General features: G+C 40.5%; 1 protein-coding gene across 4 annotated transcripts in view; it reads right to left on the bottom strand.

The window, feature by feature from the left end:
* LOC113617614 (FYN-binding protein 1-like) overlaps window positions 1-21,221 on the bottom strand; it is a 127,341-nt gene that overhangs the window by 69,695 nt on the left and 36,425 nt on the right. Inside the window, exon 2 of one of the 4 annotated variants that reach the window (XM_027101225.1) lies at window positions 7,023-7,560. The exons of 1 other annotated variant lie outside the window; for it this stretch is intronic. In XM_027101225.1, coding sequence (XP_026957026.1) covers window positions 7,023-7,223 — 201 coding nt within the window. In that variant the 5' untranslated portion in view covers window positions 7,224-7,560. Of the gene's footprint in view, window positions 1-7,022; window positions 7,561-7,619; window positions 7,711-21,221 lie in introns of those variants that run through there. 2 more of the 4 variants (XM_027101228.1, XM_027101227.1) reach the window with 2 other exon arrangements.

The raw sequence follows: 21,221 nt of genomic DNA, 5'->3' as shown, positions 1-21,221 counted from the left end.
TCAGCGGCTCCTTTAACCCCGTCCTGTCTGAGCAAACAACAGACGCCCTCTAGCGACCTACACGCAGAGGCGGGGCCAAATCCAAAGCTGAGCCCCTGGGAGCTGTGAGAACAAAGAAGAGAAAGGGAAATCTCGCCCAGCAGCCTCAGAAGCAGCGGATTAAGCTCCACAATCAACTTGATGTACCCTGCATCTGTGGAATACATGAATAGAAGACGAATCATCCCAAATTGAGGAGGTGGACTTGGAGAGCAAGATTTATGATTTTTTCCCCCTTTTCCTCTTTTTGTGAGTGTCTATGTGTATGCTTCTGTGTGAGATATTGTCTGTATAGCTTTACGTCTACCATTTGTCCTAGGGTTCTATCCATCTATTTTTTGTTTGTTTTTAATTCTTTTCTCTTAATTATTTTTTTATTTTAATAACTTTATTATATTTTAAGTTACTTTATTTTATTTTACTTTATCTTTCTTTCTTTTTTTCCTTCCTTCCCTCCTTCCTTCCTGCCTTCCTCCCTCCCTCCCTCCTTTCTTTCTTTCTACTTCTACTAATTCTTTCTTTCTACTTTTTCTCCCTTTTATTCTGAGCCATGTGGATGAAAGGCTCTTGGTGCTGCAGCCAGGAGTCAGTGCTGTGCCTCTGAGATGGGAGAGCCAACTTCAGGACACTAGTCCACAAGAGACCTCCCAGCTCCACATAATATCAAATGGCGAAAATCGCCCAGAGATCTCCACCTCAACACCAGCACCCAGCTTCATTCAATGACCAGCAGGCTACAGTGCTGGACACCCTATGCCAAACAACAAGCAAGACAGGAACACAACCCCACCCATTAGCAGAGAGGCTGCCTAAAATCATAATAAGTCCACAGACACCCCAAAACACACCACCAGACGTGGACCTGCCCACTAGAAAGACAAGATCCAGCCTCATCCACCAGAACACAAGCACTAGTCCCCTCCATCAGGAAGCCTACACAACCCACTGAACTAACCTTAGCCACTGGGGACAGACACCAAAAACAACGGGAACTACGAACCTGCAGCCTGCAAAAAGGAGACCCCAAAGACAGTAAGATAAGCAAAATGGAAGACAGAAAAACACACAGCAGATGAAGGAGCAAGATAAAAACCCACCAGACCTAACAAATGAAGAGGAAATAGGCAGTCTACCTGAAAAAGAATTCAGAATAATGATAGTAAAGATGATCCAAAATCTTGGAAATAGAATAGACAAAATGCAAGAAACAATTAACAAGGACCTAGAAGAACTAAAGATGAAACAAACAACGATGAACAACACAATAAATGAAATTAAAAATACTCTAGATGGGAACAATAGCAGAATAACTGAGGCAGAAGAACGGATAAGTGACCTGGAAGATAAAATAGTGGATATAACTACTGCAGAGCAGAATAAAGAAAAAAGAATGAAAAGAACATACATATTGATAATTACCTTAAATGTAAATGGATTAAATGCTACCACCAAAAGACACAGACTGGCTGAATGGATACGAAAACAAGACCCATATATATGCTGTCTACAAGAGACCCACTTCAGACCTAGAGACACATACAGACTGAAAGTAAGGGGATGGAAAAAGATATTCCATGCAAATGGAAACCAAAAGAAAGCTGGAGTAGCAATTCTCATATCAGATAAAATAGACTTTAAAATAAGGACTATTAAAAGAGACAAAGAAGGACACTACATAATGATCAAGGGATTGATCCAAGAAGAAGATATAACAATTATAAATATGCACCCAACATAGGAGCACCTCAATACATAAGGCAAATACTAACAGCCATAAAAGGGGAAATCGACAGTAACACATTCATAGTAGGGGACTTTAACACCCCACTTTCACCCATGGACAGATCATCCAAAATGAAAACATATAAGGAAACACAAGCTTTAAATGACACATTAAAAAAGATGGATTTAATTGATATTTATAGGACATTCCATCCAAAAACAACAGAATACACATTTTTCTCAAGTGCTCATGGAACATTCTCCAGGATAGATCATATCTTGGGTCACAAATCAAGCCTTGGTAAATTTAAGAAAATTGAAATTGTATCAAGTATCTGTTCTGATCACAACGCTATGAGACTAGATATCAATTACAGGAAAAGATCTGTAATAAATACAAACACATGGAGGCTAAACAATACACTACTTAATAACGAAGTGATCACTGAAGAAATCAAAGAGGAAATCAAAAAATACCTAGAAACAAATGATAATGGAGACACGACGACCCAAAACCTATGGGGTGCAGCAAAAGCATTTCTAAGAGGGAAGTTTATAGCAATACAATCCTACCTTAAGAAACAGGAAACATCTCGAATAAACAACCTAACCTTGCACCTAAAGCAATTAGAGAAAGAAGAACAAAAATACCCCAAACTTAGCAGAAGGAAAGAAATCATAAAAATCAGATCAGAAATAAATGAAAAAGAAATGAAGGAAACGATAACAAGGATCAATAAAACTAAAAGCTGGTTCTTTGAGAAGACAAACAAAATTGATAAACCATTAGCCAGACTCATCAAGAAAAAAGGGAGAAGACTCAAATCAATAGAATTAGAAATGAAAAAGGAGAAGTAACAACTGGCACTGCAGAAATACAAAAGATCATGAGAGATTACTACAAGCAACTCTATGCCAATAAAATGGACAACCTGGAAGAAATGGACAAATGCTTAGAAATGCACAACCTGCCAAGACTGAATCAGGAAGAAATAGAAAATATGAACAGACCAATCACAAGCACTGAAGTTGAAAGTGTAATTAAAAATCTTCCAACAAACAAAAGCCCAAGACCAGATGGCTTCACAGGCGAATTCTATCAAACATTTAGAGAAGAGCTAACACCTATGCTTCTCAAACTCTTCCAAAATATAGCAGAAGGAGGAACACTCCCAAACTCATTCTACGAGGCCACCATCACCTTGATACCAAAACCAGACAAGGATGTCACAAAGAAAGAAAACCACAGGCCAATATCACTGATGAACATAGATGCAAAAATCCTCAACAAAATACTAGCAAACATAATCCAACAGCACATTAAACGGATCATACACCATGATCAAGTGGGGTTTATTCCAGGAATGCAAGGATTCTTGAATATATGCAAATCAATCAACGAGATACACCATATTAACAAATTGAAGGAGAAAAACGATATGATCATCTCAATAGATGCAGAGAAAGCTTTCGACAAAATTCAACACCCATTTATGATAAAAACCCCACAGAAAGTAGGCATAGAGGGAACTTTCCTCAACGTAATAAAGGCCATGTATGACAAACCCACAGCCAACATCATCCTCAATGGTGAAAAACTGAAAGCATTTCCACTAAGATCAGGAACAAGACAAGGTTGCCCACTCTCACCACTCTTATTCAACATAGTTTTGGAAGTTTTAGCCACAGCAATCAGAGAAGAAAAGGAAATAAAGGGAATCCAAATTGGGAAAGAAGAAGTAAAGCTGTCACTGTTTGCAGGTGACATGATACTATACATAGATAATCCTAAAGATGCCAGAAACCTACTAGAGCTAATCAATGAATTTGGTAAAGTAGAAGGATACAAAATTAATGCACAGAAATCTCTGACATTCCTATACACTAATGATGAAAAATCTGAAAGTGAAGTTAAGAAAACACTCCCATTTACCATTGCAACAAAAAGAATAAAATATCTAGGAATAAACCTACCTAAGGAGACAAAAGACATATGTGCAGAAAATTATAAGACACTGATGAAAGAAATTAAAGATTATACAAATAGATGGAGAGATATACCATGTTCTTGGATTGGAAGAATCAACATTGTGAAAATGACTCTACTACCCAAAGCAATCTACAGATTCAATGCAATCCCTATCAAACTACCACTGGCATTTTTCACAGAACTAGAACAAAAAATTTCGCAATTTGTATGGAAACACAAAAGACCCCGAATAGCCAAAGCAATCTTGAGAACGAAAAAAGGAGCTGGAGGAATCAGGCTCCCTGACTTCAGACTACACTACAAAGCTACAGTAATCAAGACAGCATGATACTGGCACAAAAAGAGAAAGATAGATCAATGGAACAGGATAGAAAGCCCAGAGATAAACCCACGCACATATGGTCACCTTATCTTTGATAAAGGAGGCAGGAATGTACAGTGGAGAAAGGACAGCCTCTTCAATAAGTGGTGCTGGGAAAACTGGACAGGTACATGTAAAAGTATGAGGTTAGATCACTCCCTAACACCATACACAAAAGTAAGCTCAAAATGGATTAAAGACCTAAATGTAAGGCCAGAAACTATCAAACTCTTAAAGGAAAACATAGGCAGAACACTCTATGACATTAATCACAGCAAGATTCTTTTTGACCCACCTCCAAGAGAAATGGAAATAAAACCAAAAATAAACAAATGGGACCTAATGAAACTGCAAAGCTTTTGTGCAGCAAAGGAAACCATAAACAAGACCAAAAGACAACCCTCAGAATGGGAGAAAATATTTGCAAATGAGTCAACGGATAAAGGATTAATCTCCAAAATTTATAAGCAGCTCATGCAGCTCAATAACAAGAAAACAAACAACCCAATCCAAAAATGGGCAGAAGACCTAAATAGACATTTCTCCAAAGAAGATATACAGACTGCCAACAAACACATGAAAGAATGCTCAACTTCATTAATCATTAGAAAAATGCAAATCAAAACTACAGTGAGATATCTCACACCAGTCAGAATGGCCATCATCAAAAAAATCTAGAAACAATAAATGCTGGAGAGGGTGTGGAGAAAAGGGAACCCTCTTGCACTGTTGGTGGGAATGTAAATTGATACAGCCACTGTGGAGAACAGTATGGAGGTTCCTTAAAATACTACAAATAGAACTACCATATGACCCAGCAATCCCACTACTGGGCATATACCCTGAGAAAACCATAATTCAAAGAGAGTCATGTACCAAAATGTTCATTGCAGCTCTATTTACAATAGCCCGGAGATGGAAACAACCTAAGTGTCCATCATCAGATGAATGGATAAAGAAGATGTGGCACATATATACAATGGAATATTACTCAGCCATAAAAAAATACGAAATTGAGCTATTTGTAATGAGGTGGATGGACCTAGAATCTGTCATACAGAGTGAAGTAAGTCAGAAAGAGAGAGAGAAATACCGTATGCTAACACATGTATATAGAATTTAAGGAAAAAAATGTCATGAAGAACCTAGGGGCAAGACGGGAATAAAGACACAGACCTACTAGAGAATGGACTTGAAGATATGGGGAGGGGGAAGGGTAAGCTGTGACAGGGCGAGAGAGAGGCATGGACATATATACACTATCAAACGTAAGGTAGATAGCTAGTGGGAAGCAGCCGCATAGCACAGGGAGATCAGCTTGGTGCTTTGTGACCACATAGAGGGGTGGTATAGGGAGGGTGGGAGGGAGGGAGACGCAAGAGGGAAGAGATATGGGAACATATGTATATGTATAACTGATTCACTTTGTTATAAAGCAGAAACTAACACACCATTGTAAAGCAATTAAACTCCAATAAAGATGTTAAAAAAAAAAAGTAATGACAATAGATAATGCTATGGATTGCCTTCTTTGCTAGGAGCTCATAATAAACCATGAAGACGTTATTGTTTTCCCCATTTTATAGGAAAAGAAACCAAGGCATGGGGCAGTTCAGTAATTCACCCGAGGCCCATAGCTGGTGAATGGCAGACCCCACCCCCCCATTCAACAGAACCTCCATATTGTTCTCCACAGAGAACCTTCTTGATCTTGGAACCACAGCCTTAACTTTGCCAGTAGGCTACGGTCCTCTCCCACATCCTTGTTCTTAGAAATGTTCACCCAGAGGCAACCCGTGCTAACACCTCAGACCAATGAAAGGTCTTGTCTACTCCCCCTGAGCGCTCTCTCTCTCCCTCTTTGTCTCTCTGTCTCTCTGTCTCTCTCCCTCTCTCCCTCTCTCGTTAACATGGGATTCCAGTACTAGAAAGAAAACGTGAGTTTTAAGGCACAGTAAGGCTAGAACAAGCTTCAAAGCAATCGCTTGCACTCAGCTTTTGCGCCACTAGGTGGCGGTGTGACTGCTCGATGAGGCCACCATCACTTTCAAGGACGTAGAATTTCCCCCCAAACCACCTTTACTGAACTTCAAGTCCAGGAAAGGGGCCTCTGGATTCCCACGGGAGCTGGGAAACGTTTAAAGTGCACTGGTAGTTAAACAAATGGATGGAAATAACATGCAGGCACCATGGGTTTGAACTTTTAAAATAATTTCCCAAGAGAAATGGAGTCCTTCCCAGATATTTCTGTTTGAAACAGAAGGCTAACTTCTCCACGGTGTCCCATGAATACACCGCGATTCCTTTGACATTCATGATCAACTTTAATGGAGCATTTTTAAAGATGTGGTTTTATTGGAAGGAACAATCTCATCCTCCTGCCCCTCATTTATCATTAATTTCTTGGAGCATGAGAATCTGAAGTTTGTGCCCCATCTTGTACGTGCACATGTTTTGATCAACATATAATCTCCCCTGACAGTTTCTCAGCATGGACAGAAAAACACAGCCATGATTTTGCCTTGTGTTCATAAACCTATCTATTTTTCTACACAGAATAATCCCTAATGCCAAAATATTTAAAGTGGCAAATATTAATGATCTTTTATTATATATTAGTACACAATAAGTATATATAATTTTATACTCACAACAACCCTGTGAGGTAAGTACTATTATTATCCTCATTTTTTTAGAGGAGAAAACTGAGGCACAGAGAGGTTAGGTGGCTGGCCCAAAGTCACACAGCTGGTAGGAGACAGAGTAAGAGGCCTATGCTCTTCTTTTAATTACCTCATTGTAAGTTTAGTTAAAATGGGGGAGGGGTGGGGAAAGGCCCTGTGATTCTTTTCATGAGAGGTAGCAATTCATACAAGTGGGCCAAAGTCTCCAACTAAATTTTGGAGGTACCGGTTGCTCTGAAAAGATTTCCTCGGATGACTTGTAGCAGTTTGTCCTCATTTGTCCCACTTTGCCAGGATTCCTTCTGAGAAGGCAGGGCTGATGGCAGCAGAGCCCCCTTTCCCTAGTCTGTGTAGGAATTCCACATGAATCCCCACTTCCTGCCAGCTCCTTAAGCTTTGGGGGAAGGTGAGATTTGTTCCTCTTCATCAAAAGGTAAGCATAGGCTTGTCAGTAGCCAAGATGAAATCAGTTGTCTGTGCCCAGTTAGGACCATGGCTCTGCTTTTGTTTCAAGACTTACTTCATTTAATACCAGCAGCACCAGAGCTTGGAACAGGCATGTGTGACAGGCCCTATCCAGTTATGAAACAGCAAGTGACAGACACATTTTTATCTGCTTATCACCCTTCTGGTTACAATGAGGCTGAGTTGTGGTGTCTGATGTCCACCTCTTCTGCTATTTGCCAACAGAACATGCTTTTCTGTCAATGATTCCAGCCAGCACAATCCGTGCTGCCAGAATGTGGAGGCGGTACCTTTTCCTTCTGTAAAAAAAAAAAATCACACATTGGTTTGAAAAAGGAAACCTGGATAGAGCTGTTACCTGAACTCCTGAAGCATGAAGTGGGAGGGTGGTCTCATTGAGTAGGTCTTCCTGGGGCCAGGGGCTGGGCTTACTCACTTTTGGCTGTTGTGTCTGCTTGGCATGTAGAATCCAAGCCCTGTAGCACTTTCTGAGCCCTGGCCGGGAGACATTCAGGGCAATGGTCGAGAGATCCACTCTTCCCCGCTCCCTGCCCCACCAGGCTGACTTAGACAAGAAAAGGTCTATTGTGCCCTCAGGATATTGAGTAAGAAGGAGGAGAAAGAGGGGAACTAAAAAGAGTCTATTCGGCCTGAATGCTTCTGCTGACAGTCCGACCAAGCATGTGATATATTTAAAAGAGCAAAGCAAAGTCAAGGCTCTTCTGCTGCCACCATGGATGTCAAAGGGAAGAAGCCGGAAGGCCTTTGGTTCTGTAATCTGCTTGCACACCCGGGGTTGTCCACCTGCCGTGGAGGTCAAGGACGGGGGGCTGTGACTAGGGATGTCCACTCCAACATGTGGAATGTTTGGGACCCAATTGCATCTGTAGTTGGGAGGTGAAGTGGGCTGCTTGACTGCAGGAACTGAAGGGGATTGCAGCGGGTGGAAAGCCTAGTGGATTCACTCTTGTCTGTTCTTGGTTAGACTTTTCTTCAAACTCTGGAGAAAATGGAGTATTCAAATGACAATCCATGTTAAGAGACTGCCATTGGCACAAAATGGGATTTTAAGAAATTGTGGCTATTAAATTAACCTCCCCTATCTCCCTTCTATTCATTCATTCATTTATTCATCAGTCATCCACGTTAAGCACCTACTGTATATGCCAGCCCCGTGCTAGTCAGAAAGGTGAATGAGACGAGGCTCTTCCCCTGAGTGGTTTATAGTCTTGTAGAGGTTATGCCAGGAATGGCCACTTTCCTTCATATATAATTTTCCTTTCTTCCGTAGGGTTGACAGACTTTGACTTGTGTGCCCAACCTGGCCTATGGCCTGTTTTGCACAGCCTCAAGGTAAGAATGGGTTTCCCATTTTTAAAGAGTTGTAAGAAAAACAAAGAAGAAGAAGAGCAACAATACATGACAAGGACTATATATGGCCTAAAATATTTACTATTTGGCCCTTTGCAGAAAGTTTGCCAACGCCTGTTCTATAGTAAGATAATTCTTGCTTTTTAGCCAGGCATACAACTACAACTACATTTTTTACCCCTCTTGACACTAGCTGTGGCCATATGACTAAGTTTTGGACCGTGGGATCAAGGCCGAAGAGATCTGAAGAGCTTCTGAATCTGAAGTGCTTTTAAGCTGGGTCCACCATGCTTTTCTCTGCCAGAATGCTGTGCGGGCCTGAGCCATTCAGGTTTATTGATGACTAGGGCTTATTAATACCCTAGTGATGGCAGAGCCAGAGATGGAAGGAGGCTGGGCCCTGGCACCAGAGAGCAACTCTACTATCCCTGGATTTACTGGATGGTTATGAGGGAGAGAAAGAGAAAGAAGAAAAATGTTAACTTTTTTTTTCACTCTCTAATTTTTTCTTTTATTGGAGTATAATTGCTTTACAATGTTGTGTTACTTTCTGCTGTACAACAAGGTGAATCAGCTATATGTATACATATATCCCCTCCCCCCTGGACCTCTCACGCACATCACCCCCTCATCCCACCCATCTAGGTCATCATAGAGCACCAACTGAGCTCCCTGTGCTATACAGCAGGTTCCCACTAGCTATCTGTTTTACACATGGTAGTGTATATATATGTCAATCCTAATCTCCCAATTTGTCCCACTCTTCCCTTGCCCCCCATGTCCACAAGTCCATTCTCTATGTCTGCATCTCTATTTCTGCCCTGCAAATAGGTTCATCTGTACTGAAAAATGTTAACTTTTAAAAATCAGTCTTATGTCTCTGCTCCTGCACCAACCTGCCCCTGATGTCAAAATCAAAACAAAATCCTAGAACCCAGAATGTGCCCTGTCTTCATGGAATGCATCTCCTTTCTTTTCTTTCACCTGGTTAAGTCCCACTCATGCCCCAAAGCCCAGTGTAGATTTATCACTGACTTCTGACCTCAGTCCCTAAAGACTGGGGAAGGTGGCCTGCCTTTCTTTGGCTTCTGTGCTATCTTTTAGTTGTTGGAATCTGTCTCTCTCTAGACCTTGAGCTCTGTAAGGGTGGTCTGCGACATTTTGGTCTTTGATTCCTAGCTTCTAGTACGGTGCCTGGCACACAGGAAGTACTTTATAAACATTGTGGAATTGAATTAATTTATTAGAGGCCAAGGATGGCTTCCTGGTTTGTGGGGCAGTTGATTTTTTTATGCATTTATCCCAGGTAAAGGTGAGTCTAGCAATTTCTACCTCTGAGGTGTAGACATAAATTTTGCTTTCCAAAATGGGGAGAAGAAATGTACACGTTTAGAAAGATTATATTTTAAAAATTGAATATTTTATTGGGTTTGGATGGTAACTCTGTTTGCTGATAGTTCTGAATAGGTTTGAAGATTTAATAAAAACAAGTAAAAAGCCATGAAGCCAGTTTAGTAACATGATGATATGTTCCTGAAATAAATGGAAGTATGGACATTTTCCCAAATCTATCTTATCTTGAGCTAATCTTATAATTATGGAATAATAAGCACTCAATTTTTTCCTATTTTTGTAAATCCTTCTAAAGGAAAATTTGTGCAATAATCTGTTATTATTGATAACAATTACATAATAATGAAGATAAAAATTCCATTGGGTTCTCCCCATTCCTCTCTATGTTATATAGCTTATAATCAATAAGTGCAAAAACAAAAACACTGTTTTTGGTGTAAACCTCTTTTACCATATGCTCTGGATACATGTAACCAATTTTCTGAACCAACAAATTAATATAAGACTTTCAAGACATGATATAGCAGTAGTATTTTTCCCATTATTTAGAGGAAAGAATACAAGATAGGAGGGGCATATTTTTTTTCACATATAATCCTTCTTGAGGTGGTGTTAACAGAAGGTAGAGTTGGTACAAAATAGTTGTACTATTAGTTGTACAAAATAGTTGTACTATTTTTTCTTAAAGGAACCAATAATGTAATATGGGGTTAGTAACTGAATATCTACTTTTCATTATTTTTGTAGTTACTCCCTAAAACTTTTCATAAATTACAAGGAACCCTGAGCAATAAAATAAAAATTCAAAGGTTTCTTAAATCAGATGTTAGATCTTATATTACATCTGCTACAGAATCATAGCTAACACCTCAGTGCTTCTGGGTATTTTATTAAATGTTTAGGGCTCTCCCCCGCCCCCAGCAAAAGCAATTCTAAGCAAATGATGAAGATCTCAGTGAACAGCTCATTCTTCGTGCACCTGAGTGCCAGGCTTTTTCTTCCCCATCCTGATCAATTCTGTTGTGCCACACAAGGAAATGAAATACTATAGGAGGAAAATTAGTGAGTTGGGGGATTATGGATGAGGTTGGAGGAAGTCAGTTTACTCAACTCGTGACTACTAGTAGCAATACCTATTTAGGATATCAGAATTTTGGTCTTTATAATTCAGGCAAATTCTTCTACTATCCTTATCTCATCCCATCCTCTCCTCTATCCCAGGCTGAGGACCTTACCCTATCTCTATCTGGTAATTACTACCTATAGCACTGGCCTGTTTATACCTATGGCCCGCGAACAAGCTTACTTTTCTGATTCTAAATGAAAATACTGTGTATTATAGTTCTTACACTTTAGCAATTATGACGTTTACTTTCCCTCAGTTAAAAAAAAATGATAAAGTTCATCTTCTAGTTCCGATGGGAGTGACACAAAGCCGATGGCCAATCCAACCACCGCTCAAGGAGAGGTGATCTGCTTCCGGGGGCTACGCCCGCTCTGCTGTGCCATTTAGAGCCTCTAGCGACTTATTCAGAAAACAAATCCTGAATGTGTTTGAGAGTGAAAACGATTTGGCCTGAAGTTAGGCTTTCGGGCAATCCTGATGGCTTCCTTTCCTAGGGGCATCAGGGTGTAGTGTGAAGACACACGGGACAGGCGGGCTTCGACCTTCTGCTTGCTCAGCACGCAAACGCCTTGGGCAGGAAAGCCCGAGCCCCGCACCGCTCCAGACTACGGAGCGCAAGATGAAGCCACGCCCTTCCAACAGTTCGCCCTTGCCCTGCTTCGTATGCCTGAGTGTCGGGAATTCTGTCTCTAAGCCAATGACGTCCTGATCACAGGTCATCGAAGGTGCGTGTTCCTGGAATGAGTCTACTGCCTGCCGTCAGAAACACCCTACTGCCAGCCACACTGGCGATTAGGATGAGAATGCATTGTGTAAGGCTAGCAAAAAAATATATATATATTTGAGCATGTGCCCCTAATATCTGGGTATTTATTACTGATATCTATCTATCTATCCATCCATCCATATATCTTGCTTTGGGAATATACTTTACCCATTATAAAATGTAAACAAAAATAGAAAAGATGAGATTTTTTAAAAGATCTAGTATTTCTAACAATTTCTCTTCATGCTCAACAAACTGTCTTAAACCCTCCTTTGAAGGGTCCTCCACTTTGGATGCCACTAGAGAAAGGAGTGGAGAGAGGAAATTGTAGCACTAGGAGTCAGCAAAGGGCACAGGGACATCAGCAAAACCAGGGTCCCCTAGTGGTTGGTTCCACCCATTCAAATGGGTTCACCACTCGCTTTCTGTAGCAGGCAATCCAAGCACACCCTCTGTCTGATCCAAAGGCTGGCTCTTCAACCTGTTCTGCCCCAATGCATGGCCTCTCCTGGGTCTCTCCTGGGTCTGAGGCTCTCACTACTGCTCTCTTAACCAGGTAACCACCTAAGGAACGTTGTCGCTTAAATGTCCAGCAGGCACTGCAATCACCTATTCACATGAGACCGAAACATGAGCCCAGAATCAGCTTTAGCCTCCCTCCTCCAACTCCCAGGCTCATGTCTCCACTGCCCATCCTGTATTCTCTGTCTCAAGAGCTTGCCCTCCTGCCCCACTGCGCTGCTTCCATCACTTCCTGCCTCTGTAGCTGCGGTGGCCTCTTACAGAATTGCTCTGCCTCTGATCCTTCCTTCTCAGGCCTAGCAATCATGGTCTTCCTATGATCGACTGGATCATGGTTGCTTAAAGCTCTCCAGTGGCTCTCCAACCCTTCAGAAAAAAAAACATTAAAACCCCTCACCATGGATGAGACGCTCCTTCACCCATTCTTGGCGTACCTCCAGGTGCACGTGGCAGAGCTTCTGCTTCTCTCATTGCCATACAGTTCCCCATCCTTCATCTGGTTAACTCAGCCTCCCTCTTCAAACCCCACTCAGAGTTCACCTCCCCACCCCCACCCCAAAGCCTTCTCTGACCTTCCCTCTGGGTGTCCGGAGAACTTATTGCCTCAGTGATAACGTTTTATGTTTTGGTTCTACTAGAATTTGCCAGGGGTAGGGCCCCATCCTTAATTTATCTGTGTGTCTTTAGAAGAGTAATCCTCAAACTTTAGTGTTCAGAAGAATAGCTGGAGGTGTTTTTAAAGTAAGTGTGATTCCAGATTGAGCAGATTTGAGGTGGAGGCCAGCCACTGGCATTTGTAACTAGATCCCTCTCCCTAGTGACTCTCATCCAATTCCTCCTCAGAGTTTCACCAGGTATCAGTGCTACGACCTTCAATTAATAGCAGTGAGAGAAGGAATTCTCTTTCTCTTTCTCTCATCTTTCCGTCCTTGATAAATGAATGCACTGATATGGGCTGAGACAGACCGTATTGACTCTGCTTTTGGAAGTGGAACCTTTGACGGACTACGCTTGGGTACAGAGATGTACCCCACAGTGTGAAATGGGCCTGGGGAACTGCTTTCGTTGCCTATGTGTGGGTGTGTGGGTGCATACACCCCTCCACACACACACTCATTCATATAAATCATATTCATTACCGACAATTAAAAATAGTTTTGAAAAATAAAAGAGGGTAGAAGAACTCTTCGAGATTAAAAGATACCAAAGAGACACAGCAATGAAATACAGTATGTAAATCTTGATTGGATCCTGGTTTGAACAAAAAAAAAAATTATAAAATAATGTTGGGACAATTGGAGAAATTTTCATGTGGGCAATTCAAAGATAAAGAAATTGTTGCTTTTCTTAGGTGTGTTAATGGCATTATGGTTAAAAGGGAGAAGGCCCTTATTCTTAGGAGATGCATGCTTAAATTTTTACAGATGAATTGTCATGATTTACACAACTTACTTTCAGATGGTTCAGGAAATTATTTATACATATACATAAAATATGGCAAAATGTTAGCAATTGGGTGAATCTAGCTGAAGGGAATACAGTTGTTTGCTGTGCTATTGTTCAAGCTTTTCTGTAGATTGAAAACTTTAAATATTAAAAAAATGGGGAAATGTAAAACCTAGAGTGATTTCACATAATTATTTATATTTGTGGCTTTCATTGAAAAGTCCAATTTCCTGATAAAACAGTTGGCTGGAGTTTCATGGAGCCTCCACAATTTGCTGTGACTACTTAGCTCATTAAAGTCACCTACCTGGCCAGAGGAGGCATTTGATTTGCAACCCATGAGATGAAGGTCAAGAGCCCTTGAAATTCTCCTCCTGGACTCTCTTTATAGGATTGTGTCTCTTGAATCCAAGAAGACTGATCTAAAGTGTCTTTTGTTGGGCAAGTCCTTCCACCTTAAGGAGGCCAAGTGGGAACCAGGGAACCAGACTTGGGCTCACACCATGTAGGCTGCATCTGTTCTTGGCACACACAGAACCTAGAGCATCTCTCCAAGATCAACAACCAGATCAGGATATGATGTGAAAGACCCAGTCAGCAGCAATGGGTCACTCTTAACTGGAGCAGTCATCATGTCCATCTAATGGGGTTTGGGATCCTGGCCTCACAAGTCAGGATGAACAGCACTTACCTTGGCTAGTAGGTAAAGAAGTAACCCTAAGAGAATCACAGTGAAATCATGATGGAGTCTATCTTTGGGAAGGCCTGAGGAGGAATGATGACTGATTTCAACTTTCTATATACAGTTTATTCTTTTCATATTAAAAAAGACTTTAAGCAAATATGACAAAATTCTTGGTCATGGATCCATTGGTATTTGTTATATACTTTTTTTGTGCTTTTTTCTCTTATTTTAAAAATTTCTCAAAAACAAGCAAACCAAAATATTGCTTCTACCTCCCACAAGTGTTCCATGCCCTGGACATGCAAACTTGGGAAATGTTGTCCCCTACAGAAATGTGCTGTCAGTCTCTTTCCAGAACTGAAGGAAGCAGAAGTAGAATCATAAGCCCTAATTTTCCTGAAGACAAAGAACCACAGATTTTAATTTTAAATCACCAGGGTCAATGTTTTTTGATACTGTATTTCCCCTTAATTTCCCAGCAGTTAAAGGAAGAGGTTAGCGAAGGAAAATACAAGACAAAAAATGTGGGAGATCTTTCTTATGTATGATATAATTTCCCTTTTCTTTTTTCTGACTCTGGAAACTAATAAAGTAAGATCCCTCACTTATGATGTAATCTCCCCTCTTTTTTGATTTTGGAAGCTAAGAAAATTTTAAAACACAGTTCTTCTACTACAATTGATGACTTTAGCTAAGCATAGCCTTTTCTCACTATAAAATTAGGCAGGTTCTTTTGGCCCATTCTAATTCTCAGCAATGCATGAAAATAAAGCAGGATAGTAAAGGGGGTTTGTCTAGTGGTAACATCATGCAGAGGGTCTCATCTTTCTGTGGGACAGGGTGTGGCTGCCACACAAGACTGGGGTCAGTCCTGATTGAACATCCCACCTCATGGGCTGGGATGGGGCTTGGGCTGATTAAAAGAATCTGGGGCTTGGGATCCCAGGCGTGGTGAGCTGAGTCTTTTAGAGAATGGGGAATGGTACTCTTTTACTAATGGAAGGACTTAAAACACCAGTAGGACTATGAGCCTTGTTGGGATGGCCCTGAGTTTATACTATCCCCATGGAGACAGCTGGCTGCGTGCACATGATGCTAAGCTGATTTGTCCTGCAGGCTCTGCTGTGTGAAAGGAGAAAACCCAAGGAGAAACCAGTCATCACCCAGAACCAAATGCAAGGACGGCAGAAACTAGTAACTCTCCTGAGACATATCAGTTTATAGGCAATCTCAGCAGAATTAGTTGGAACCCTAAACTTCTTTAAGTCTGATCAAGACGGGTGAGTTTGGGGCCTATTCTCGGAGATTCACTTTTGATATTTATGTTGGCCATTGCTTGGGGATGTAAGTTGGCCTGCTCTGTAAAATTGATAATTATGACTACCTTTTATTGAGGGATTAACATGTTCTAGGCAAGGCACGCAGGACTTTATATATATTATCTAATTTCGTCCTCGTATGATTATTATGCCTGTTTTTTAGATAAGGGCACTCGGGTTTAGAAAAATAAAGTGAGTGACCTAAGGGGCTGAAGAGGTCTGCAAACTTAAATTTGTGTGTTGGTCCAAATCCACTTTCTTAAATACACCCAGTGGCTCTCAAATCTCACTTCACAACAGAATAATCTAGGGTACTTTTAGCAAATGCTGATGGCCGGGCCCATGTGGCCCAAGTAAATTTTATTATTTGGGTGAGGTGCCTGGGCATCTATTTTCTTTAAAGCTCCCAGATACTTCTAATGTTCAGTCAGGATCAGGAATCTCTGACTTACCTTGTACAGCTTCCAGTATAATCAAAACTGTCCTATAGTGTGCTAGGCAAAGTAATGCCCCGCCTACCAAGATGTCTACATTCTAATCCCTGGAACTGTAGATACATTACTCTACATGGCAAAGGGGAATTTGCAGGAAAGTGATCTTGAGATGGGGAGAGTATCTTGGATTATCCAGGTGGATCCAATGTACTATATGGGTCTTATACAGGGAATAGGGAGGCAGGTGTGCCAATGTCATAGTGATGCAGTCTGAGAAAGACTCTATCAGCCCTCACTGGCTTTGAAGGTGGAAGGAAGACATGAGCCAATAAATGCGGCAGTCTCTAGAAGCTGGAAGAGGCAAGGGAAAAGATCCTCCCTTCGGGCCTCCAGAAGAAACACAGCCCTGCCCACACCTTGATTTTGACTCAGTGAGACCCATTTTAGAGTTTTGCTCTATGAAACTATGAGACCATAAGTTTGTGTTGTTTTAAGCCACTAAATGTGACCTTTTGCTTATACTGGAAGTGGTATAGTTATGTGTCAGACAATTTTACATATGCTGATGGCTCTCTATCCAACCATCCATACACCTGCCTACCCATTCACCCACCCATCTATCCGTCAATTCAGGAAACATTTACTGAAAACCTACTAATGGTGTGAGGCAGGGATTGTCATCTCCATTTCACAGATGGGTAAAACAGGCACAGAGAAATCGACAGCTGAGGCAGGATTTGACTCCTAGTCTTTGGATCCCTGAGTGCACTGATCTTTCTCTGTAGTATGTTACCTCTAGAATTTCTGGTTATTAGAATCCCAGGCCCTGTGAGTAAGCATTCAAATATGGCCATAGCTGACCAATAGAAGAAATATTGTGGTGCATGTAGATTTCTGTAGCATTCTTCAAGTCATAAAGCTGGTGAAGTGAGTTTGCCCTTCATTGCTGTAAGGCTGGCTCTGGAGTAGTCATGCCTAGATCAGTGTTTGGTGTCTTCTCTGACCTCTATAGCATGGGACACCTAGCAATGATGAGGTCACATTTTGGCCTCTCTCTGAGATTGGTTCCTATAGCAGCATAGAACCCAAGATCTGAGATTGGGCTATAGCTGATTTCAAAAACTTTAAAAGCTGTAGAAGACTTTCTTTTAAATGAAATTTGTGTTAATAAAAGATATAAGTTAGGACTTCCCTGGTGGCACAGTGGTTAAGAATCTGCCTGCCAACGCAGGGGACATGGGTTTGATCCCTGGTCCAGGAAGATCCCACATGCCTGTGCTCTAGAGCCCACGAGCCACAACTACTGAAGCCCGTGTGCCCTAGATCCCACGTGCTGCAACTACTGAAGCCCGCGTGCCTAGAGCCTATGCTCGGCAACAAGAGAAGCCACTGCAATGAGAAGCCAGTGCACCGCAATGAAGAGTAGCCCCCTGCTCGCTGCAACTAGAGAAAGCCCGCATGCAGCAATGAAGAACCAACGCAGCCAAAAAAAAAAAAAAAAAAAAAAAGATATAAGTTAAAATCACTCCAGTAGAGGCAGAGATGTCAAAACTCATTTCTCCTACCCCAACCCGCTGATGTGTCTCCCTGGAATTCCCAGGACTCCTCAGGGCAATTTGAAATTACTGGGCTATAGTATTAGTGGAGAGTGGGACGTCTGGTTGCCCTAGGCTAGCCACACTAAGAATGGAGCATAACCGTGTACAAATATCTTTTCACTTTAACAGGAAAATATACTCATTTTATATCATAATATTGATTGATATTGATTAGGAAGAGGAGGAAAATAAATATGAGAAGAGCTATTAATCAAGAAATACTTACTTAGGGAGGCAGTGTGATGAAATAGAAAAAGGTGTTTAGCTCAGAGCCAAACAACGCTAGCCGCCAGCCCCAAGTGCTGTTACTCTTGGATTGCTGTGTTATCTTGGACTAGTCCCTTCATCATTTTGAGCCTCAAGTTCAAGGATTAAATTAGATGATTTATGCAAAAGCACTTGGCACAGTGCTTGGCACATGGCAGGTATGGAATAAATGTTGCATCTGTACTGAGTATTTTTCAGGCTTACAAGGCATTTTATAATCAAAGATGAATAAGAGAAAATCTCTGCTGTCAAGAAACTCAAGGCTATTTGGAAAAACACCACATTTTTGGGAAATTCATATTATAATGATTGCTACAGAGCAATAGAGTTCAAGCACCAAATAAGAAGTCCAGACATGAGAAATTATGCACTTGAGGTGATCCTGAAATGCTACTTGAGGCATGGCCAGGGTTTGGTGGGATGAGAGACAAGGAGAACAGTGTAAACAATGGGAGAAAGGGTGCTAATAAGGAGGACCTCAGAGGCTACATAATTCTGGGAGGTGAATGGACAAACAGATAAGTATTTCTCTTCACCAAGTGGGGAACTGATAGAGGGAAGTCTATGTTCTCACAGAGTCAGCAATTCCCACATGCACCCTGTCCACCTAGGTGTCAGGCATTAGCCCACATTGCCATCGATGTGGTCTTTGAAGGGGTGTAAAGGAAGGTTGGATCACCCAAGTAATAATAGATTTTTAAATAGGTGAGGAGACTTGAAAAGTGACTGTAAGCAGGATACAAGCCAGAAGAGAAGCTACAAGACACAGAGAAGTACATCATCAAATATTTTGGCTTAGTTCTGAGCTCTTGGGAAATGGATCAGTGTAGAGCAATTAGGAGTGGTAAACTTCTTCTGAGCCAAAGATAAGATTGGTTGAAAAAAGGAGACTGAAAGACATCTATTTGAGAATATGCACACAGGCACACACACGCACATGCACGTGAATACCGATGCCCTTCAATAGTCAGTTTTTATTAAAATGAACATTGCATTCTTGTATAAAAAGGATCAATTTAGTATAAACATTCCTGGTATCATTAGCCGTATTACTAAAAATACATCATGTGAAGCTAAACAAACTAATAAGCCATTAGGAAAATAGTCAGGGCTGATTTGGGCACCAGTCTACCCATTCCCTTTGCAGTAACCCACAGGTGCAGCAGGTCTCAGAAGTAGCATCCGTGCACTGTGATCACACGTCCAACCTCAGCCCAGGTTGCCTACAGACCTGACCATGTTCTCAAATTAAAACTGAATTGTCATTACCTACTGTCTAGCACAGGGAACTCTACTCAATACTATGTAATGACCTATATGGGAAAAGAATCTAAAAAAGAGTGGATATATGTATATGTATAACTGATTCACTTTGTTGTACACCTGAAACTAACACAACATTGTAAGTCAACTGTACTCCAATAAAAATTAATTAAAAAAAACTGAATTGTCATTGAAAACCATTGTAAGTATGACATTTTAGAGTAAATATTTTATGAAACAACACAATTTGTATGCAACTGGAAAGAGTTGGCACATATTTGGCTGGCAAATGAATGGCTTGGTTAATGAGAAGAGAGTGAAGTAAGACTTAGATGCAGCCTTCAAAGAGCTATGTGTAATTAGTTGATTGGATAAATAACAATGGTCAGCATTTTTAGCAGAGTCTTCTGGTCAAGCTTAGAAACAGGGTTCCATTTGCTTTTTCCATTCCTCAGTTAATCATTGTTTGGGAGCCTATATATTTTATATTTATACTCATCATATTCTAGTACAGTGGTTCTCAAACTCTTTGGTTTCAAAACCACATTGACTGCTTAAAAATATTAATTGCAGCACTATTTACAATAGCCAAGACATGGAAGCAACCTAAATGTCCATCAAGAGATGAATGGATAAAGTAGATGTGGTACATATAAACAATGGAATGCCACTCAGCCATAAAAAAGAATGCAATAATGCCATTTGCAGCAACGTGGATGGACCTAGAGATTATCATACTAAGTGAAGTAAGCCAGACAAAGACAAATGTCAAACGATATTGCTTATATGTGGAATCTAAAAAAATATATATATATATATATGTATACAAATGAACTTATTTACAAAACAGAAATAGACCCACAGATATAGAAAACAAACTTATGGTTACTGAAGGGGAAAGGGGTGGGGAGGGATAAATTAGGAGTTTGGGATTAATAGATAGATAGTACTTACTATATATAAAATAGATAACAAACAAGGACCTACTGCGTAGCACAGGGAACTATACTCAATATTTTGTAATAACCTATAAGGGAAAAGAATCTGAAAAAGAAATATATATATATGTATATATATATATATATATATATATGTGAATCACTTTGCTGTACACCTGAAACTAACACAACATTGTAAATTAACTATACTTCAATAAAAAAAAAATTGGAGGACCCCAAATAGTTTTTGTTAAGGTGGGTAATAGCTGACAAAATTTTCATTTATTTATTAATTCATTTAAAATAACGATAATATATTATTACATTTATGTAATAATTTTTATGAAAATATACATTTTATGAAAAATATATTTTCCAAAACAAAAAATTTAGTGAGAGGCATAGCACTGTTTTACATTTTTGTAAATGTCTTCAATGTATGGGGTAATAGAAAACAGCTGTATTCTCATATTTAGTCTACATTCAATATGTGGTGACATATTGTTTTAGTTGAAATATATGAAGATATGGCCCCATGCAGATATGCAGTTGGAAAGGGGAAAACTAACTTAATAGCCTTTTCAGATAATTTGGGGGTCTCTGGAAAATTCCACTGAACATTCATGAGAGAATGAGAACGAAAAAGGCAAATAAAATCTTAGTATTATTATGTAGGTAGCTCTGACCTTGTGGATTCTTTGAAAGGGAGTTGGTGATTCCCAGGGGGTCTTCAGACCATACTTTGAGAAGCCCTGCTCTAGCCTTTCTCTAGCTTTATACGGGCCAGATGTATTTCCAGGGGACATTGGGTTTCCTGTTATCTGTGGATGATTCTTCAAGTAAACTAAGTGTGCACTCCAAATGCATGATAT

The sequence above is a fragment of the Aethalodelphis obliquidens genome, unplaced genomic scaffold (genome assembly GCF_003676395.1).
Source record: "Aethalodelphis obliquidens isolate GAN/ISIS:26980383/991018 unplaced genomic scaffold, ASM367639v1 scaffold4, whole genome shotgun sequence".
NCBI lineage: Eukaryota > Metazoa > Chordata > Mammalia > Artiodactyla > Delphinidae > Aethalodelphis > Aethalodelphis obliquidens.
This window is presented reverse-complemented; position numbering and strand designations above follow the sequence as displayed.